Below are 22562 nucleotides of genomic sequence, written 5' to 3' on the forward strand. Positions count from 1 at the left end.
ATGCGTGTTTGGATTTATGAGAGCAAGCCCCCCTTACTTTGACAATGTCTCTGGTGACCCCATGCTGTAAACTTTGTTAATAGTTGTGTGTGGCCCAGAACAGAGTGTGATGGGGAGACGGTGACTGTCTTCTTTCCTTTGTGTTCAGGGTCCCCTTAGAAAGGGATAACTCAGAAGAGTTTCTGAAGCGGGAGGCAAGGGCCAACCAGTTAGCGGAGGAGATCGAATCCAGCGCCCAGTACAAAGCCCGTGTGGCCCTTGAGAATGACGACCGGAGCGAGGAAGAAAAGTACACGGCGGTCCAGAGGAACTGCAGCGAGCGCGAGGCGCACGGCCCGAACACCAGGTATTACGGGGTCCACAACACAGTGTTTGGACCATTCCCCGGCTGGGTGAGAAGATGTCGTCCAACTGCTTCCTCTTTCGTGACACTTAGGGAGAAAATGCTGGTGGGTTGGGTGTAAGATTCCGTTAGAGAAAAGACAGTGGTCATCCTGATAGTATCTTTGGGGATTCAGCTTTCTGAAGTCAAGTGTTGGACATCCCGAGCACCCCGCCCAGACCCCGAGGAGCTCTACACTGTGGCCTGCAGGGTGAAGGTCTGTTCAGAGTACTAGGGACATCTAGAGTGGGAACAAGCCTCATCAGGAGGTGACATTTGTGATAAGATAATGGGGCCTGTTCGCCACTGGCAGCGTGGGGAATTTTTTTTTCCACCTGCAGAAACATGATCCTGTAAGAGTCTGGCCTCTTCAGGCGAGGGCTAAGAACCCAGGTTCAGTATTTTGGATGCCATGGTGGCAGGTGCCAGAAATACTTGTATGCCATATTTGAAGAGGGGCTTGTAGGTAACACTGAGGAACAAACACGCTCTGAGTCAGAGAGCCCTGTCTGTGTGACTGTGCAGCCGAGAGGAGTGGTTAGCTGCTAACAGACTCGCTGTGGGAAGGCTGGACACCAGGAAACTTGAGCCTTGCTCGGAAATTGAGCTTTTACTGATGCTTGTTCTGAGAGCACGTGAGCTCAAACCAGTGTGAAGTGAACTGGAGGGGAGATGTGATAATCAGTGGTTGAGTGCTTTGTGGGGCTCGTGGGCCTCTCGTTTCTTCATAAACGCGTTGTCCAAATCTGCTACATTGTGGGAACAGCACAAGCTGTGTTCTGTCTTCATGGTTTCATAGCTGAGTTTTGTGATTCTTCTAACATCACAGAGTGTCAGGAGGTTGAAATGAGCACAGCTTGTTAAACTGTTGGCGGGAGGAACTCAGGCCGTGTGGTACTGACAGCCTGTGTGAGAAATGCTCTTCTACCTACTGTACCTTTAAGTGTATTCTGTTAGTCCCACACTTCTTAGCATAAATGATTTAGAGGGGCTCTTATTTCCAGGGAAAATAAATATATTCCTCCTGGACAAAGAAACAGAGAAGTCATATCCTGGGGAAGTGGGAGACAGAGCTCACCACGGATGGGCCAGCCTGGACCAGGCTCCATGCCATCAAGAGCCGCTTCTCACACTTCAGACTTCAACCCGAACTCTGGTTCAGACCAAAGAGTAGTTAATGGAGGCAAGTATTTTGACCAGATTTGTTAATGTTATCAAATATAGAGCTATCTAAATATTTAAGAGTTTACATAATGGGTAGGAATGTGCATGCCGTTTTTGAATTTTGTGAAGTAGTTTTTATTATCTATAACTTAGTTTTGTTTTGTGGCTATCAGATAGTATAACATCATATGTGTCCTTGGCGCATTTAAAGGGACAACACGGTCCTGAGCTGTTGCATGTCTCTCATACTCATTTGGCCTAAAAACACTCCACATACAAAATTGGAAACTCTTGAGGAGGGTCTCAGTTTAAAAAGCCCTGGGTATTAAAACTGTAGGCATAGTTCATGTGGAAGATACTCCAGTTAATGCAGATTCATTTTATTAACTGTGATGGATTTCCATTCTGTTTACTTCAAGGAAGAACTTGGGGTAATATTTATAATATCAGACATGAGCAAGAGTCATGTGAATAAAATCACGAGAGAACCGTGCTGAAAATACAGCACAGAACCTTTGGTTTCTGCGGGCAGGTGTTAGTGCACAGCAGCTTGGCTCTTGAGTAGGACGGCACTTTGTGGGGTGTCATGAGTCGGGTGAGCACAGATGATAGGTGTTAGTAGAAATCTGGTAGACTGAGCAGCAGAAATGAATGAGTTCTGTGCACGTGTGATTGTTAGCAGTGGTGTGTTGTTGCTCAGGAGAAGAGTGGACAGCCAGTTTCGCGTGCTGAGGGTTAGAACAGGACAAGCTGGATGAGGAGGCCCACACCTGAGGATGAGCAGTGAAAGGCCATTCTGGGTCCTGTGAGACCCCATCTGAAAGAAAGGGAGGGAGGGAGGGAGGAATTCAGATGAGTGCAAACAGAGGACACTACCTTTCTAGTTTCACTTATTTCCACTGAGTCTGTCCAGAGTTCCTCTCCGAGTAAACACTTTGAGTATTTCTATACCTAGCAATGGTGGTGAAAATGTCTTTGCTCACCGAGTAAAGGTTTTCAGTTGTTTATGAACAGAATTTTCAAGTTAAAAACTTGAAGGGGCCGGGCGGTGGTGGCGCACGCCTTTAATCCCAGCACTCGGGAGGCAGAGCCAGGCGGATCTCTGTGAGTTCGAGGCCAGCCTGGTCTCCAAAGCAAGTTCCAGGAAAGGCGCAAAGCTACACAGAGAAACCCTGTCTCGAAAAAACCAAAAAAAAAAAAAAAAAAACTTGAAGGGGAGCTGAGAAATGTGTCTACTCCAGAGTATGGAGCCCCCTGTAGAGGGGCCCTGGACTGTTGGCTAAGCACCAGGGAAGTGGCCACCAGGCCTGGCTGGGCAGTTGGCAGGTCTTCACCTGGGTACAGCAGGCTGTAGGTAGGTAGGTAGGCCCTTTCTAGTGTGTTGAAATGAGATTGGTTTACAAAAGCACCCAGTGCTGTTACCCAGCATTCTAGAAAACAGTAGAAGTAAGTTTTTATTTCTACCTAACTGGGACTGGGTTAATGAGCTTTGAAACTGACACTTGGGTTCAGATGTAGACCTGATGAAAATCTCAGGTGAACATAAGGAAACAGCTCTTACATTGGATTTAGTAGCTGCTGTTTCGTTATTGTTCAGAGCTAAAGCCAGTAAAGGAGATGACCTTCCTTCCCGAGCAGGAGTTACTGTGTTGTTGAGGGAAATTATCTGTGTGTGTGATATTCTCTTCACAACAGCTGAAGAAGTGGGGTACTAGGCAGAGTCGTAACTGTCTTCTCCAGTAGTGTGTGTAGATCCTCATTAACCCTTTGGGAACGTGGATTCATTTAAACAGACATACTTTGAAGGAGGTTAAAGAAAATGTGAATTTGTGTCAGTTAAGTTATGCTAAAACTTAGCACAAATCAAATGACTGTCCTCAAAGGGTTAAAATGTACAAGAAATCATTTTTGTCATTTTACTTTTTTTTCTGTTTACTTTTTCCCTCATTTTTTTCTTTAGTTTTTATACTTTCCTTCATATCATTTGTTCTGTCAGGTGTTCCCTGGCCATCGCCTTGCCCATCTCCTTCCTCTCGCCCACCTTCTCGCTACCAGTCAGGTCCCAACTCTCTTCCACCTCGGGCAGCCACCCCTACACGGCCGCCCTCCAGGCCCCCCTCGAGGCCATCCAGACCCCCGTCTCACCCCTCTGCTCATGGTTCTCCAGCTCCTGTCTCTACTGTGCCTAAACGCATGTCTTCAGAAGGTACAATACCACGATTTGTTCATGTTTTTGTTTGTCTTTGTTTAACTCCTTTGTGAGTTTATGATTACAGAGTAGTTTCCTCTCCATTAGTTAATAACCTATAATTTCTGTGTTTAACTTTAGTTTATTAAAACTATTTCTATTAACCTGTTGGTCACTACAGTGAAACTTGCTAAGTGCTGTGTGTAAAGCTCTGCACTGTCCTGGATGGAAAGATGGGATCTGACCTGTCTTAAATGGCGCTCCTTTGGAGCCTAGGAAGGTCACAGGCCCAACACAGTAACAGTGATGAACCGGGGCTGTGATCCACTTGCCGCTCCGGGGCATGGTGGATAGAGGCCTGCCACATTCCAGCTCCCTGGCCATGGTGCCAGTGAAGCTTCCTGTTGGCCAAAGGCAGGACTGCTATTTTGGGGTCCCTTATGATTCATGATATCCCTTATAGTGAGTGGCTTTGTATGTCTATCCTCAGGTAACAGTAGTTTTTAGAGTGCCTGAGGAACTGTAAATTTAATTTAATAATTATTTTTAAATTAGTTTTGCACTATCAATATAGTGAAAGGCTATTTTAATCTGGGGGGAGGCATTTATCTAAAATTTATCAATTAAAAAACAGGTGTAAATTTGAGGCTTTTTTTTTTTTTTGATCTTCTTTGCTTTTGTCAAAATTGTATTTGATGCTGAATTGACCATTGTTGCATGTCATATCTTTTGAATGGTGGCACACACCTGTAATCCCAGTGCCCGGGACATAGGCAAGAGGGTTGCCAAAAGTTTAAGGTCAGCTTGGCTTTGAATGAGTTCTAAGCCAGCCAGGAGTATATGGTGAGACCTTGTCCCAGCCACTCCCACACCCTGCCCCCAAAAGGTAGCATTCTGATTTAATGCAATTTGTAAGTTAAAAAAATCTTTTGTTCTGAATGACAATGTCCTTTGTTCAGAGTATTTCTGTTAATACTCTAATCAGATTGTCTTGGTAAAAGTCATGAAAAATATAGCTGATCAAGACCGATAGTTTCCTGAAGAACAGCTTGGGAGTAAACTATATTGGCTACTTCTAAATTTTCAACCAGGCAGAAGGGAGATTCATGGCTGAAGATTGTAATGTTGCAAAGGCAAATTTCACTGAAATTGTAATGCGTGCCTTTTGTAGTGGTCCTTGGCTGCGACATGGAACTCTGTTGCAGACCATGGGGTAAAGGTGTTTATTCCATGAGAACGCCTTAGCTAGGAGCTGTGAGCACGGGTGAACTGTGAACATGGCATTGAAGTCAGGTGGGAGGGCTGCTCCTGGTGCCCACAGAGAATGCTCTACATTGGTCCAGGGTGCTGGTACTCCAGGTGAAAGCCCTCGAGCACTAGGCTAGTGAGCTGGCTCTGGTTACAAGTCCTTGCTCTGCAAGCCTCAGGACCTAAGTTTGGTCTCTGGAACCTATGGAAAGATGGAAAGAAAGAACTGACTCCACAAAGTTGACTTCACACATGCCATGGCACATTTAAGCCCCCCCATCATACACATAAAATAATAATTAATAAATTTTAAAAAAATAAAGGAAAGTCCTGACATTGGTTAGCATTTTCTGAGATCATTCTGACTATATTCCCACTGAGGACACAGAGAGAGAGCATGTATTAGGAGCCACACTTAGGGCTCTGAGAAGGGTAGTTCGGGCTTGGGTTTTTACTTAGTGGCTTAGTACTACACAGCAGATGGCTGTAGCCACAGCCATCCCTAATGGCTGGCAGAGTCACTGACAGAGTGTCACCAGTTGACACAGTGCACATTTCTGCCAAAGCTCCTCCTCCTGGCCTTGCGTGTGAGGACGGCCTAAGTCACGATTTGTGAAATTGATGATCGTGGTAAAAGAGGGACAAGAGAACTGAGTTTCTGCTTAAAAATACTCCTTCCCCCACCACCCTAGAGGATATACCTCAGAGACAGATTGCTGTCCTAACAAGTATGGGGTCCCTAGCACTGCAAAAAAAACATGTTTTTTTGGTCTCATTTTGGAAGTAGTAAAATTGGGTAGAAAGGTAAAGTAGACTATCTTATCATTCAGCCGTAATTCCTACTAAAACGGTATTATAACTTATTCTTATATACAAAATGTAGTTATGCAGTGTTATGCCGTGTTCTTTGATTTATCGCCATCAATCAACTTTATCTCTCCCTTGCTTTAAAAATAAAGGGAAATAAGGCTGGAAAGATGGGTCAGCTCTTAGAGAGCTTCTGCTTTCCCAGAGGACCTGAGTTCAGTTCCCAGCACCCTTGTCAGGTAGTTCAACACCTGAACTCACGTGCACATACCCTCATACAGACACACAGTATAGTGAGAAGTAAAAATAAACCTTAAAAGGGGGAAATAAAATGTACTTAGATAACTGACATCCCACAAAATAATTGTTGGTGTGGCCAAAAATCAGTAGTGTGTTTGTTTTATTTCATTTTTTTAACCAATGAGAATCTGTGAGGGAAGTAAGAGTATGTGTCTGTGTTTAGCAAAAAGGCAGTGAGGCAGACAATGCAGGACTCACCCGACGCCCATCGTGTCTCCCTCAGGCCCTCCAAGGATGTCTCCAAAGGCACAGCGGCACCCTCGCAATCACAGAGTCTCCGCTGGGAGAGGCTCCATGTCTAGTGGCCTCGAGTTTGTATCCCACAACCCCCCAAGTGAAGCAGCTGCTCCTCCAGTGGCCAGGACCAGTCCTGCAGGGGGCACGTGGTCCTCAGTGGTCAGTGGGGGTAGGTATGACCCTGTGACAGTGCTGATTTTGTCATTATGGTACATGTCCAGAAAGGCCGAGCTCAAGATCTGAGAGGAGGTACAGAGTCACATTAACTATGGTGGCGGAAGTGAGAGTTGCCAGTTATGAATATCACACATACTCAGGACACTAGTTGAAGGACTGTCCCATCACTCTGTATTCAATCTGTAAACATGTTTAGGCTTCTTATCACTGTGTGTTTCCATGGCATCTGCTCGTGGAATAAACAGATACTCACCTGGTGATCTTCAAGGACTAGTCTATACAGCAGGAAGTTCATTTTTCTCTGAGTTGCCCGAGAAGATGCTGACTGTCAGCAGCTGTAGCGATCAGGTCCTACTTTGAGCAGATGTAGGATTAGGCCCAGACTGCTCCTATGTTGTGTAGGTCAGTCCATAGTGCTTCCTCCCAGGACTGCAGAGCTAGAGCCTGTGCCTGCCCTGTCTGTCCTCCTTACTGTTCTTAATCAGCCACCAGGCCTTTGCCAGCTTAAAGAAAAGCCCAGGACTGACACATGTCTGGGTTTGGTTTGGTTTGGTTTGGTTTTCCTACACCCCTGTATAGTGTGCAGTTGTAGTAGTTGTCCTGTAAATTCCTTTGTGCTGTGTCCCTTGACCTTCTTAAGTTCAGATTAAAATGAAAATGGAAGGTGAGAGGAGCATCTTGAGGTGTTCTGCTCCTTTGGCATTAGTTGGATGGTCTGGAACTGAGTTTGAGAGTAGCAACCTCATTAGAAATAAGAAAGACAGTTGCTAGGGATACACTGAGAATCATGTAAGGGCTGTTCTCTACACTAATTGGACAAGTCAGAGTAATGAACAGTTTCCTTCTGTGATGCTTGTGATTTCACAAAGGAAAGTCACTAAAGTGATGCAAATCGAAGCATTTTCATTAAGCCCTTGAGTCTGAACTCTGCAGATAGGTTTTTAATGGACTATGAAACATTAAGCAGTTATTTTGTAGTCATTCATTCCTTCTGTGTTAGCTGTACCTTTAGGCTAATTGTGTCTCAATCTCCTTCAGCACATAGGCTAGGCAGCAAGCTAAAAGGGGTTTTATTTACTGTGTTGATGGAAGGAGACCAGTGTAGTAGGGATCTCTCTCTCATCTTGAAAAGTAACTTACTGCTGTGGATGTCCTTGGTGTTTTGTTTTTTTCCTTCAGTGTAATTTGGCTTGCCATTGAACTCTGGTTTTGAGCTTTATTCAAAATACTTCAAAGTTAATACATTTAATTAGGAGGGAAAACCACAGCTGTACTTAGATATTGGTAATTTCTGTCATATTTCTAAGAGTTTAATGAGTATCTTCTTGCTTCTAGTTCCAAGGTTATCTCCAAAAACTCACAGGCCCAGGTCTCCCAGGCAGAACAGTATTGGAAACACTCCCAGTGGGCCTGTGCTTGCTTCTCCCCAAGCCGGCATCATCCCTGCTGAAGCCGTTTCCATGCCTGTTCCCGCTGCGTCTCCCACTCCTGCCAGCCCTGCATCCAACAGAGCTCTGACCCCGTCTATTGAGGGTACGACCTGGAGGTCTTTCCTTTGTAACACTGTGTGACCAAGAGCTGTATTCTGAATATACAGTGGTGTTTCTATGGAAACAAGAGGCCTGTCTATGGTACTGCTCTTCTGCGTATATTATTTAACCTCTGGTATCAGAGGTTCTGACCTGCTCTGTGTCACATGCCTGTTGTATGAACATGCTCACTGAGTTTTGGTGTGATAACTAGCCGGGCAGAAGAACCTCTGTTTCAATGAAAATTAGAAGGGTTTGGTGTTTTCTCATGTTACTTTCTTTCCTAATGTCTATCAGATGATGATTTCTTTTTTTAACTTGTTTTCTAGCTAAAGATTCCAGGCTTCAAGATCAGAGGCAGAACTCGCCTGCAGGGAATAAGGAAAATATTAAAGCAAGTGAAACATCACCTAGCTTTTCAAAAGCTGAAAACAAAGGTTAGAGTTTGTTGAAGAACTGTGTCTATCTAATTTTGTGCTCCATACTGCATACCCTCTTTCTAAAGTTTGTTTGTGTGCAACGCACATGCTAATAAGCGCCAAGTACAATAGATATTTGAAACTGTTAGTCTTCAGGTGATGGGTCTGTGCTCATTTTTTATATCTCTCTTCCCCTATTTGGGATTAAAGGCGTGTGCCACCACACCTGGCCTCTGTTCTCATTTCTAATATCCCATACTAATAGAATTTCCAGTTTAAGGTCAGAAGTAAATTGGAATCTAACAGGTTTTGGTTTTACAGGTATGTCACCAGTTGTTTCTGAACATAGAAAACAGATTGATGATTTAAAGAAGTTTAAGAATGATTTTAGGGTAAGTTCCCTATCGACTGATTGCTTAGAATTTATAAAAGAAAATAGTGATTTTTTTTTAATATGACCATTTCACAAAAATACATTTTTAAAATACACGTGCGCGCGCGCGCACACACACACACACACACACACACACACTCACTCTCTCTCTCTCTCTCTCTCTCTCTCTCTCTCTCTCATTATTAAGTAACCTGCAGAAAGTCAAACTTTTTTTAGTTTGGTTTTGGTTTGGTTTTTGGAGGCATATGAGTTGTTTGCCTTATGTGTGTGGGCCATGGACTTGCCTAGTGTGCTTGGAGACTAGAAGAGGCAACAGGTTCCCTGGAATTGGAGTTGTGATGGTCATGAGCCATGCTGACTTCAGTCTTCAGTCTGCCCTACTCTCCTAGTGGTCATTACTCTTGTGGAGCACAGACCTGAGTCTGCTGCTGTCTGTCTGACACTTCTGTGGTGTTAGCTTTGGAATCCAGGGTGACACAGAGCTCCATCCTCCATCCTCTGTCCTGTGTCCCTCAGAAGATCTGGGTTTGTTAGTTTCCTTTCTTCCATTTTGTGTGTTGTCTTTTCACTTTCCTCCGTTCCTTGAAGCAGACAGCTTTATTTAATGACATCTAGTTCTTTTTTCCTGATACCATTGCCACTTGGCTTGTGACTTTGGTGTCTGGTCTTGCTGTTTAAATCCACGGTCTTGGATGAACGCTCGCTGCTCTCCTAAGACTCCGAGGGGAGTCTCATCTGCACAGCTCACCTTGCTAAGTGAGGGTCAGACTGTCTTTCCTTGTGTGCCTCTTCTTTCTCACCTGTGGAAGATGGACTGTGTTACCCCCAACTCTTGTTGAGAGTTGCTTGCAGATATGGAAGTTTGGTACTAGACTGTCCATTCCTTCCAGTGTCTGTGGTCTGCCCGTGTGGTGTTGATTGCAGGTGATACCTTTTTGAAAGGCTGTTGCCAGACGTAATGCACACACCTTAATCTCAGCAGAGACAAGCAGATCCAGGACAGCCAGGGCTACACAGAGGAACCCTGTCTTGAAAAGCCACACACAGATACCTATGTAAAGATGGATACATAGTATGTATGCAGCAATGAACAGGAGACCAACATGGATTGTCCTCTGACCTCTACACATCACCTGTGTACCCCATATTCATTCTCTCTCTCTCTCTCTCTCTCTCTCTCTCTCTCTCTCTCTCTCTCTCTCTCTCTCTCTCACGCATGCACACACATACACACACACACACACACACACACACACACACACACACACACACACACACACGCTATTCTTTATGTATTAGATGACTTCCAGCCACTGCAGTATTAGTTTGTAACTCTCTTTGACCCTCCCTTAGTGATAAATCCTTTCCCTGTCCAGATCTTCATTTTTTTTTTTTTTCTAGCCTTGATTTGGGCTTGGTTTGTTGTTGGTTTTCTGAGAACTTTAGGTGTAGCATTGAGTTACTTATTTGAGATCATATCATTAATTTCTTTTTTTTATTGCTTGACTTTTAAAAATTAATTAATTTAAATTTTTCCTTAATAATTTTTTAATGCTTAATCATTAAATTCCAGGTAGCAGTAACATTAACAGTCAGTCACTAGGAGTTGATCATACTTTTTGTGTGTGTGTGTGTGTGTGTGTCTAAGAAACTTCAATGTTTCTTAAAAATCACGTTACTAAATGTAAAATTGAATGAGTAGTACCCATTCCGTGCTTCCTCTGTTCCTATTCCCCTGGGGCTTCTGTCCCGGCCCCTCCTGTCACTGGTGCTTTGAAGCCAGTTCTGTCACTGTGCACCGTGGGCATCAGGAGACAGAGGAGTCCCACGGCCAGTGGTCCTGACTGGTCAGTAGATAGATCATCAGCCACCCTGGGACATGGAGTTTGGTCCTGACCGCCATTCCTTTTCTTTGAGAGCAGTCTCCGTTCTGTAGTGTATCTGAGTGCTGGTTATTTTATTTTTATTTTTTATTTATTGATTGATTGATTGGTGTTTTGTTTTGTTTTGTTTTTAGACAGGGTTTCTCTGTGTAACAGTCCTGGCTGTCCTGGATCTCACTCTGTAGACCAGGTTGGCCTTGAACTCAGATCCCCTGCCTCTGCCTCCCGAGTGCTGGGATTAAAGGTGTGCTCCACCACTGACCGGAACACTGTTGGGATTTTAAAATTAGTTTATGTTTAGGTTATGGTTAGTCTCCTGAGGCTTCCGTTCTCAGAAGCTGCTTTTTCTTTTGGCCTCCCATTTGGCTTTCTGCCTTCACGTGTCTAGGGTATCAGAATTGGTGCATCTTGTCTAGTGTCTGTAGCTAGAGTTTTCCTGCCTGGCCCACAGTCAGGACAAATCTCTCTCACCTGCCCGTCCCACAGCCGCTCAGATTCAACCAAGTAAACACAGAGGCTTATATTGCTTACAAACTGTATGGCTGTACCAGGCTTCTTGCTAACTGTTCTTACAACTTAAATTAATCCATTTCCACAAATCTATACCCTGCCACACGGCTCGTGGCTTACCGGCATCTTCACATGCTGTTTGTCCTCATGGCGGCTGGCAGTGTCTCTCTGACTCAGCCTTCCACTTCCCAGCTTTATTCTCCTCCTTGTCCCGCCTATACTTCCTCTTGCCTGACTACTGGCCAGTCAGTGTTTTATTTACCAACCAATCAGAGCAACATATTTGCCATACAGAACATCCCACAGCAAGTGTCAGCCATACAGTTGCTGCTTTTGGAAGCCTATAGTAAAGATTTAACCTTTTTTCCCTTGCTCCTCAGACAGAATCTCTTTATATAGCCCAGAATGACTGGAAACTCCCAGCTGTTCTGCCTCTGCCTCCCAAGGTCTGAAATTGCAGGCATGAGCCACCATATTCAGCTAATAAGTGTGGAGAGTTGGGACATGGTCTCTCTACATAGTCCTGCTGTTCTGGAACTCACTATATGGACCAAGCTGGCCTAGAATTCACAAACCTTCCTCTGCTTCCTGAGTGCTGGGATAAGCCAGGCTTGGTGGCCTTTACTTCCAGCACTTGGGAGGCAGAGGAAGGCAGATCTCAGTGAGGCCAGCCTGGTCTACATAGTGAGTTCCAGAACAACTAGGGCTATGTAGAGAGACCTGGTCTAAAAAAAAAGGCCATATTCTGGAAATATGAACAAAAAGCCATTTTCAAAGTATTTCATTATCTTCAGATACTACTTTGCTTATACTCATGGGAAATTATTTCTTTTATTTAGTTACAGCCAAGTTCTACATCTGAATCTATGGATCAACTTCTAAGCAAAAGTAGAGAGGGAGAAAAGTCACGAGATTTGATCAAAGACAAAATGGAAGCAAATGCTAAGGATGCCTTCATTGACAGCAGCAGCAGCAACTGTCCCAGCGGCAGCAGCAAGACCAACAGCCCTAGCATCTCCCCTTCTGTGCTTAGTAACACAGAGCACAAGAGGGGGCCTGAGGTCACGTCCCAGGGGGTGCAGACTTCCAGTCCAGCCTGCAAACAAGAGAAGGATGACCGAGAAGAGAAAAAAGACGCCGCTGAGTGAGTAATCTGGGGGTTAGCACATCCTCTATCCAAGTAAAACTTGCTTTAAAGGATTTCCTCCTTCGCACTTGGAGTTGTCTGCACGCTGACAGGGCTTTGGAAGTAGCTGCTACTAAGAGCTGTTTTAATAAATCCTCGCTGAATCCGGTCATTGAATTCTTAACATTCTTCCTATTCTGATTTGCACCCAACAAGGGGGGTAAGAAAAGCCACTTCTGTGGAGACATAGAAGTCCAGTGTTAAAGGTCAAAGGCCTATCCTGGAACTCTAGTTGTGGCCTGACCCTGCCGTCTGCAGGGACTGTTTGCTGCCCCGGGTGAGAAAGGGCGTACACAGTACTGGTGCCCATGCTGCAAGGCATTTTTTGTCAGAAATGTTCAGTTATACAGTATGCTCATCTTTATAAATGTCTTCATTCTGTGCGTCTGGTATATTGAAGCAATCTAATAAATAGACTAGTGGGCTTTTGTGTTCTGGATAGCAAACAACCTAAAGGTATTTGAACTTCTAGAACGGCAGGTTGTTGAGTGACTGTTTATTCTTTTTTTTTTTTTTAAATGTATTTATATTTTAGGTATGAGTTCTCTGCTTGCCAGCAGAGGGCATCAGATCCTATTATAGATAGTTGTGAGCCACCACGTGGTTCCTGGGAATTGAACTCAGGATTTGAACTGGAGCCATCGCTCCAGCCCTGACAGTTTTTCTTGATATGCAGTTAAAAATAATTAATTAAAACAATGGCTTTTCCCAAGTCATGTTATTAGAAAATCCTGACTCTGCTGGTGCTTCTTTGTTGTTTGTTTATTTGTTTGTTTTTTGGTGTTTTGTTATCTTATTTTGGGGGGGGTAGTTTTTGAGACAGGGTTTCTCTGTGTAGCCCTGGCTATCTTGAACTGTAGACCAGGCTGGCCTCGAACTCACAGAGATCCACCTGCCTCTGCTTCCCTAGTGCTGGGATTAAAGGCGTGCACCACCACCACCCAGTTTGACACTGTTAAAGTTGCCACATGTGTTATACATGGTGGCCCAGGTTTTGTTAGCCCATCAGTTGGGAAGCTGAGGCAGTCGATCCCAAGATTAAGGCCAAACGTGGGCTGCACTGAAAAGCCCTATCTTTTTAAAAACAACAGTTAGAAATACTGTGAATTCATATAGAAAGCATGGGGTTTTCTTACAATAGATTTATTTGTGTGTGTGTTTTGCCTGCATGTCCATCTGAACACCACATGCACTCGGTACCTTCGGAGGCCGGAAGAGGTGTCAGATGTTCTGGAACTGGAGTGGATGAATTGAACCTCAGGCCCGTGGAAGGGCAGCCTCTGTCTCACAGCCCCATTAGACTCGTTTTTTTTTGTTGTTGTTTTAGGGCGTTTTCAGTTGTAATACTCCTTGACTGCCGTGAGGGTGTGGTTTAGTTGGCTTCAGTTAGTTCTTGTACCACTGGCGTCTGTCAGACTGAGCAGCAGATGTGCATCAGTAAGGGAGACAGACGGACAGTGCTGCAGGAGAGTCCTTTATCTTAACTATGTCAGCCATCCTGGGAAACCTGACCAGTGTGGCAGAGTTGAAGAAAACATGAGTTCCATGCAGGTTTCACCGGCCATTTTTCTTCTCTTTCCTCATATAGGCAAGTTAGGAAGTCAACATTGAATCCCAATGCAAAGGAGTTCAACCCACGCTCTTTCTCTCAGGTAAGTTGTGGCCATTCGTAAGTCAGTTCTTCAGAGAATTCATTGTGATCAGTCATGATTTTTCTCCTGTGCTTCTGTCCTAACCAAACACGGCTGTGGGATACCAAGACAGATTGCTTTTCCTTGTGGATCGGCAGTGTGGGCTGTGCAGCCATTAGAACAGCGGCGGCTGTGAAGATGAGCTCAGAATGCAAGGGTGCTGCTGAGTGAGGCTGCTGGCCTCAAAGAGACTGGTTGTTCCACTGCTTTCCTCAGGGAGGTGCGGCAGAGCATGCCTGGAATCCCAGCAAACAGGAGGCTGGGCTGAAGGATCGGGAGTTTGGCTAGTGTGGGCCACACAGTGAGACCCTGTCTAAAAACACAGAAATGAAAAGGAATCAAGAATGGATAGACCTTTTCTGGTTTCTTATAAAATTACTACAGCTTTCTATAATTTTTTCATTGATAAATATTTTAGCTTTCTAACAAATCATTTTGTGTGTGTGTGATTTTTAAATCTATATATAGTGGGCCATGTGGCCCACACCTTTAGTGCCAGCATTTGGGAGGAAGAGGCAGGTGGATCTCTGAGTTCAAGGCCCCCTTGATCTAAAGAACAGCCAGGACTACACAGAGAAACCCTCCTCAAAACAATGAAATAGAATTGTATACACACACTTAGATATAGAGAGAGGTAGGGGATAGTGGTAGTTCTGGGGAATGTACCAAGTCTCTGTTTATACCAGTCCTCTACCACTGAGCAATGTCTGCTGCCTAAGTGTTCCCTTTTCTAACCCCTGGATATTGAATCAGCTTCTGACATGCTAGACTCTGGGTTACTGTTGTTGTTGTTGTTGTTTTGTCTTTTGAATAGAAAGTGCTGGTTAGAGACAAACCAGGCTGCACAGCTACAGAGAAACCCTGTCTCCAAAACCAGTGGAATGATGGGGAGACTGCTCTAAAGATTGCATTCACAGTTACTTCTCATTGTGAAATGGTTGAATTTGATTTCTGATTTTGTAGCCAAAGCCTTCTACGACGCCAACGTCACCTCGGCCGCAGGCCCAGCCGAGCCCATCAATGGTCGGGCACCAGCAGCCAGCTCCAGTGTACACTCAGCCCGTTTGTTTCGCACCAAATATGATGTATCCAGTCCCAGTGAGCCCAGGCGTGCAAGTAAGTCCCCCGGGTTGGAATTGGCTGGGCCACCATCGTTTGTGTTCAGCATGAGTCTCCTAGATTTGCACTAAGTGGACACCTGATGGCAGAGCGGGCAGAGGGTAGGGATTTAGTGTATTATTAGCATGTGGATCAGAGTCCTAGGAGTAGTTTACAGAAAAATGACTTGCATTTACCATAGGCCAGAATTGTTCTTTTTAGTTGTATTATTTTAATTTTGGATAACTCATAAGGAGTCAGGAAAACCCAGGCCAGATGACATCAAAAGACACTGATAGAACATGAATTGTTATCATATGAATCTAATGATATGTTTTCAATCCTTTTAAGCCTTTATACCCAATACCTATGACGCCTATGCCGGTGAACCAAGCCAAGACATATAGAGCAGGTAAAGGTGAGAATAACCCTGCCTGTGTTTGCTTGTGGTCTGCATGCTGCATGAATTAAGCACTAGTGTACAAAGAATAGTTGGCTTCTGTTGTTTGTTTGTTTGGTTTTTTTTTTTTTTTTTTTTTTTTTTTTTGGTTTTTCAAGACAGAGTTTCTCCGTGTAACAGCCCTATTCGTCCTGTACACCAGGCTGGCCTCCTACTCACAGAGATCCGCCTGTCTCTGCCTCCCGAGTGCTGAGATTAAAGGCGCGCACCGCCGCTGCCCAGTGAATAGTTGGCTTCTATGAGTTTCTGCCCGATGTAGTTTGAGGCCTGGAGATTTTCTGCCTGAAACTCATAGGGTGTGTGTTCGCTTTTGATGGCCGGTGTGAGCATTCAGGTGACTCTCGATGAGTGGGAATTGGATGGTAATCGTGTAAAAAATATTCTTGTGTGTGTGCATGGGCACACGGGCATGGAGGTTAAGAGAACCCTGTAGGAGTTCCACCTTGTGGATTTTGCGTATCAAACTTGGGTCATCAGGCTGGACCATAGTACCTTTACCCAATGAACTATCTTGCCAACCCCCCCCCCAAAAAAAAATGTCTCTTTGTCCCTTCTGCCTCTCTTCCCTTGAAAGGAGAGTCTGTCTGTCTTTTGTCTCTCTGTCTCTGTCTGTCTGTCTGTCTCTCTCTCACTATGTAGCCTTGGCTAGCCTGGAACTTGCTATGTAGACCAGGCTTTCCTGGAACACATATAAATCCACCTGTCTTCCTAGTGCTAGGATTAAAGTTATGCACCACCACATCTGGCCTTCTTTTTAAAGATGTATTTTGAGGCCTGGTGAGTTGGATCATTGGTTAAGAGTGCTTGTTGCTCTTGCAGGGAACCCAGGTTTGATATTCAGCAGTGACATGTTGCCTCACAAACTGTAATTTCAGTCTCAAGGGATCTAATGCCCTCTTCTGGCCTCCATGCATACAGGGTATACACAGAGTATGCAGACATACATGCAGGCAAAACACACACACACACACACACACACACACACACACACACACACACGAATATTTTGTCTATATGTTTGTACTTGTGCTGTATGGGTGCGTGGAAGCCAGGAGAGGGCAATGGAACCCGACTGTTACCACAGACAGTTGTAAGCTGCCATGTGCATGCTGGAAACTGAACCCTGATCCTCTGTAAGAGCATCAGATGCTCTGAACTGATAAGCCTGTTTGGTATTTTCTTTCAAAAGAAATAAATTTTGACAATTTCAACCTGAAGTCTAAATTGAAATTTTAGATTATTTTGTTTGTGGTTTGTTACTATTTGTGTATTGTGATGCACATGTGGCACTCACAGGGCTGAGGCAGGAGGATCTCTCAGAACAGCCTGGGAAGCCAGGTTAAGGTCATCTCTAAAGAGTAGAGGACAGAGATGAACAGGAGTTGTCATGGAGTCGGAAGTCATTTAGGGACATTGAGTTCCTTTGGGTAACAACAAGATTTTGTCATTCGTTGCTGACAATTAAAAGTAAAGCCACCATCATAGCACCCCACCACTCAGTCGCTGCACAAGCCAAAGCCTTAAACAGCCAGGGCACCACCTTGTCTCCCTAATTTATGTGTGTGTTGAATTTTAACCTTGTAAATAGTTCCCTGTAAGCATATGTAATCCAGCTGGTGCTAGTTGAGTCAAGCATGTCCTTCTACAGCTGCCTTGTTTGGGAAGTAGATCACAGTATCATCAGGTTCCTGCATGTTCTTATCTCTCGGTAGGTCCCTGCCCTCCCTTTCTTGCTGCTTTTATTTGAGGGGAATGCAGAAACTGTTCTGTAGTGTACCCACATAGGTTGCCTGTTCTCTGGTCACTGGTGACTGGCAGAATCAGTGCTTTCCTAGGGAGGCACTGATATTCCACGTCAGTGTCTGGCCCCACACGTGGTGCTGACACCCAGCTCCCCACTACCTCCATCCCTTCCCACTGTAAGCATTCCCCTGTTGTAACTGGCTGTGGATTGATTGGTCCTTCCCATCACTTAGTCTAATCTTAGCTCTCCAGGTTCAGTGTAAATCTGAAGCATGTGAGGAGAGAGGTGTTTAGCAGAGTTGCAACTGCTCTGAACCTGTGTGCAGTTTCTGTGCAGGAGTTTGCAGCATGGCTCCCAATTCTAGTGCAAAGTAAGAGTCGGTCAGTTCCCAGGATCTGCCGGTGCTGTGTGAAATGGAAGCTTCTGAATGCATAGGAATTCTTGTCCATTGTTAGGTAGAGTCATCCTCTGTGGAACTACCTCCAGGCAGGGCACCATCTTTGACTGAGGGGTCCCTCCAGGCAGGGCACCATCTTGGACTGAGGGACCCGTCCAGGCAGGGCACCTCCACTCTAGGTTTAAAACACCCAGTTGTCTCCCAGCAGCTTGAAGTCACAGTAGCTCTGGTTGATCCTGACTGCCTTTCTCCAGGAAACCCTGAGTTCTTTTGTTTGTTTGTTTTTGTTTTGTTTTGTTCTTAGGACTGGATCTCACTGGGTAGCCCTGACCATCCTGGAATTCACTCTGTAGATCAGACTGTCTTTAAACTCACAGAAATCCACCTGCCTCTGCCTCCCGGGTACTGAGATTAAAGGTGTATGCTACCACCACTTAGCACCCCAATTCCTTTTACTAAGAACTATGTTTTGGAACCTAGTCATCTGGTTTGTTCACTAGTAAGCCACTGCCTGTCGTTCTTTTTAGTGAACAAAACTAGGAACTACCACAAAAAACTAGATTTAAGGACTAATATTGAAGACAGGCTGTGGTGGTGCAGCCTTTAATCCCAGCACTCGGGAGGCAGAGACAGGTGGATCTTTGAGTTTGAGGCCAGCCTGGTGCACAGAGCAAGTTCTTGGAGAGCCAGGGCTACACAGAGAAGTTCTGTCTTGAAGAAGAAAAAAGAAAAAAAGAATTACTATTCATGTTTCTAATTAAGAATGACATTGTAGGGGCTGGAGAGATGACTCTGTGATTAAGAGCACTGGCTGCTCTTCCAAAGGACCCGGGTTCAATTCCCAGCACCTACATGGCAGCTCACAACTGTCTGTAGCTCCAGTTCCAGGGGATCTGGCATCCTCACACGGACATACATGCAGGCAAAACACTAATGCACATAAAAATAATTAAATTTTAAAAAAAAGAATAACATTGTAAATTTAAAATTTTTTTGTTTTGTTTTGTTTTAAGACAGGGTGTTTCTGTGTAACTTTGGAGCCTGTCCTGGAACTCGCTCTGTAGACCAGTCTGGCCTCAAATTCACAGAGATCCACCTGCTTCTGCCTCCCAACAAGTATTGGGATTAAAGGCATGTGCCACCACTGCCAGGCAATTTTTTTTTTTTAATTTTAATCTTTATTTTTATTTTATGTGTATGAGTGTTTTGTCTACGTGTATGTCTCTACTATGTTTATGTACTACCTGCAGAGGCCAGAAGACATCAGATCCCATTGTGAGCTGTCATGAGGGTGCTGGGGGTCTAACCCAGGTCCTCTACAAGGGTAACCAGTGATTTTCAGAACTATCTCTCCAGCCACTACTATGAAATGTTTACTGAGACATACGTACGTGCATGTGTGTGTGCATAAAGGTCAAAAACAGTACTCAGCAGACACCTGGTTCGGCAGAGCATCTGCGTTTGTCTCCTGTGCTAGATGAGATCCCAGATACCTCTGCTTCACATAACACTAAGCCCTGCACAGTTGGCACAGAAGTCCTTTACCCTCTCCTTACCCCTCTTAGTTTCTTAATTGAGACTCGGGGTGCTAAAAGATATTAAATGTTGATCTGCTGTAACAATAAGTGATCACAATGCTTGCCTGCCTAGAACCACAGGGTTATTATTTCACTTTTTTTTTTTTGGACCACTGGCACTAGCTCTTGGCCTTAGGTTGTTTGCAAAGGAGACATACACACACACACACACACACACACACACACACACACACACACACACACACGGATTTATTAGAGTGGCTTACAGACTGTCGTTCAGGTAGTCCAACAAGGCTTCTCCCCTGAGAGAAAGATAGGTGTTTAACCCCGAGACCAGATGGCTCTGCAATCCCAGAGGACTCCTGGAGCAGCTGGTCTTCCGTCTGTAGGATCCGGAAGTAGATTCTAACACCCGCGAGGGAACGCCTCAGCAGGAGGACAGATGAATCTTGCCATGGAGAGTGATGGCACGCAGGCAGAAAGCATAAGCTTCCTTCTTCAAGTCCTTTATGTGGATTGCCACATACAGAGAGACTGGAACAGCCTGGACCTGGTGTGGCCTTTTGAAACCTCAAAGTCCACCAACAGGGAGACTCCTCCTCCAGCCAGGACTTATTCCCAGTCCTTCCCAAACAGTACATCAGCTGGAGACCAAGCCTCTAAATACATGAGCTTATGGGGCCACTCTCATTCAAACCACCACACTGACTAAGGAAGGGTATCCAGCTACCTGAGAACTTGATTTCTTTGTCATGCAATCAAAGTATATGACTACCATGTTTTTGAGACGGTCTCTTGCTGAACCTAGAACTCAAGCCTGAAAGATCTTCCTGGCTCAGTCTGTAGGATTATAGGTATGAGCCGTACCTATCTTTTCCGTGGTGCTATAGATCTGGTGTCAGGCTCTAATGTTGCACAACAGGTATTTCATTGACTGAGATAGTTTCATGTAGTCCACACTGGCCTTGAACTTCCATTCCTTCTGTCTCTATGATGAAATCAGTATGTGTGTGGGAGGAGGGGTTGGTTGTTTAGTTTTTGTTTTTTAGTGACCACTTCTTTTTATTTTATTTACCAGTTAGTAATAAACTGCCCGACATGGGTGTTGCGAACTGAACTTGGGTTTAGAAAGAACAGACCTCTTGACTTCTGAGCCATTTCTTCAGTTCTCAAAATTGTGTGTGTGTGTGTGTGTGTGTGTGTGTGTCTGTATGCATGCATGCATGTATACAGATGTGTATGTGCATGCTCACAGTTGCTTGAAGAGGCCAATAGAGGGTGTCAGATCCCATGGAGCTGCAGTTTTGGTTTGCTTTGGTTTTTTGAGACAGTTTCTCTGTGTAGCCCTCGCTGTCTTGGAACTCAGTCTGTACACCACACTGAGAGATCCGTTTGCTTCTGCCTCCCTAGTGCAGCGATTAAAGGAATGTGGCACTATTACCGGGCAAGTGCTTTTTAATTTCTTTTTCTTTCTTTTTTTTTTAAGATAGCGTCTCACAACAAGCACTCTTAACCACAGACCTTTCCATCCTATCCACCCCGCCCCCCCATTTATCTATTTTACTTTTTACACTTGATCTTAGCCAAAAGGCCGAGAAGCAACTCTATTTTACTTTTTAAGAATTCATTGTCATGTATTTGTCTCCCTGTCTGTATGTATATACACCAAGTACATGCTTTATACCCTCTGAGGTCTGAAGAGGGTGTTGGGTCTCCTGGGGCTGTGTTATAGGTGGCTGTGAGCTGCCGTGTTGCGTTGCTCCTGTGTGGAAGCAGCTCCTGCCCCGCCCACAGCTTCAGTACTGCTTTCTAAGTCCAGTGGGTGCATTTTTTAATTTCTTGCCAGCATCTGAATCTTGCTGTTTGTATCCTTGGGTAGTGTTTGTTTAAAGGAGTCTTACTTGCTTTCCTGGAAACTTCTATTACTACATAATAGTAATTTCCAGAACAAAGTTGGTTTTTTTCCCCCTGGTGTTGAAGATATAGCTGAGACTTGAACTCAGGGCTTCATGTATGGCACAAGGAGGGAGAGAGGGAGGGGAGAGGAAAGGAGGGGAGAGTCATTGAAGTTGTCCTGGATAGCCTTGCTCTCCACCTCTGCGTTCCAGGAAGCCTGGGATTCACACAGTCATCCTTTCCCAGCCTCCCAAATTGCTGCAATCACAGACTATAGGGCTTTTTTGGTTTTTGTTTCTTGTTTTTTTTCAGTCTGTGCTGTGTTATAAACGGTGCATGTTCTTTCAGTGAAGATGGGTCATGTCACCTCATTGTGATGAGCAGTAAATGTGTTCATGGCACACACCTATAGTTCTGATAACACTTGGGAAACTGAGGCAGAAGGATCAGAAGCTCAAGGTCATCTTGAGCTACATGAGACCCTTTATCCACCCCCCTCATTTTTTTTTGGACACCATATGCAAATGAAAAGGAGGTGCCCTTTTAAAGCTGTCTTTAAAGATAAAAAATAATGTGTTATATGCTTTGAGCATCATCAACTTAAGGAATTTTATATTTTTCCAGCTACCATTTTTACTAGACTCTCGGTAAAGTTAGAAATTAACCTAGAGGAGATTGTCTCCCATCATGGAGTTGAAAATCCAAGAATAAACTTGTTCTGTGTAGAAGTAAAGGGTCTCATGTATTCCCTCAGTAACTGCCTTCTAAACTGCTGTTTTGGGAATATCAGCACTTTGTATCTTCTAAGTCATAACTTAGAAAGTCCTGTGAAGGCAGCTGTCTCTGCCTGTGTGTTTACTGTATCCTTACACTGCTGTGCCGCTCCTGAACAAACTGAGGTGCTGGACGAAGGTATTTCTAATACCTTTCAAATATACAAAGTCAAGTGCTGGTTGTAAAATTCCACACACCATACAAGAGAGACCTTTTCTTGCATGGCAGTGGAAACTTCGCATAAAAACTACCTCAATTTCCCCTCGCCATAAATTACATTTACCTTTTGTGCATCCTGTGAGGCTGGTAGGTTTATGTTTGAACACATGCCAGTCAGGGAATTAACATAAAGTAGATCACACACATACCTCTGTTTTGTTCAAGACAGAGTCATTGAGTCTACTCTGGCCTCCAGTTCTTTGTAGCTGTGTGGAGTTTGAGCTACTGATCTTGGCTCCTGTACTCAGGTTCTGAGCTTCATGCCTGCAACCATTATGCCAGGCTTAAAGTAGATTTTCTCACCCTTGACACCATTGCCAT

General features: G+C 44.5%; 1 protein-coding gene across 8 annotated transcripts in view; it reads left to right on the plus strand.

Moving 5' to 3' along the window:
• The window catches only part of Atxn2 (ataxin 2), a 103374-nt gene that overhangs the window by 66071 nt on the left and 14741 nt on the right, over positions 1 to 22562 (plus strand). For 3 of the 8 annotated variants that reach the window (XM_052755273.1, XM_052755271.1, XM_052755275.1), the window contains exons 8-18: positions 149 to 346; positions 1387 to 1565; positions 3507 to 3752; positions 6313 to 6495; positions 7839 to 8036; positions 8362 to 8469; positions 8773 to 8843; positions 12078 to 12382; positions 14013 to 14076; positions 15079 to 15231; positions 15565 to 15631. In XM_052755273.1, the coding sequence (XP_052611233.1) occupies positions 149 to 346; positions 1387 to 1565; positions 3507 to 3752; positions 6313 to 6495; positions 7839 to 8036; positions 8362 to 8469; positions 8773 to 8843; positions 12078 to 12382; positions 14013 to 14076; positions 15079 to 15231; positions 15565 to 15631 (1772 nt within the window). The remainder of the gene's footprint in view (positions 1 to 148; positions 347 to 1386; positions 1566 to 3506; positions 3753 to 6312; positions 6496 to 7838; positions 8037 to 8361; positions 8470 to 8772; positions 8844 to 12077; positions 12383 to 14012; positions 14077 to 15078; positions 15232 to 15564; positions 15632 to 22562) is intronic. The other 5 variants (XM_052755278.1, XM_052755276.1, XM_052755270.1 and 2 more) reach the window with 4 other exon arrangements.

The sequence above is a fragment of the Peromyscus californicus genome, unplaced genomic scaffold (genome assembly GCF_007827085.1).
Source record: "Peromyscus californicus insignis strain IS unplaced genomic scaffold, ASM782708v3 Scaffold_2__1_contigs__length_46816999, whole genome shotgun sequence".
NCBI classification, from domain to species: domain Eukaryota; kingdom Metazoa; phylum Chordata; class Mammalia; order Rodentia; family Cricetidae; genus Peromyscus; species Peromyscus californicus.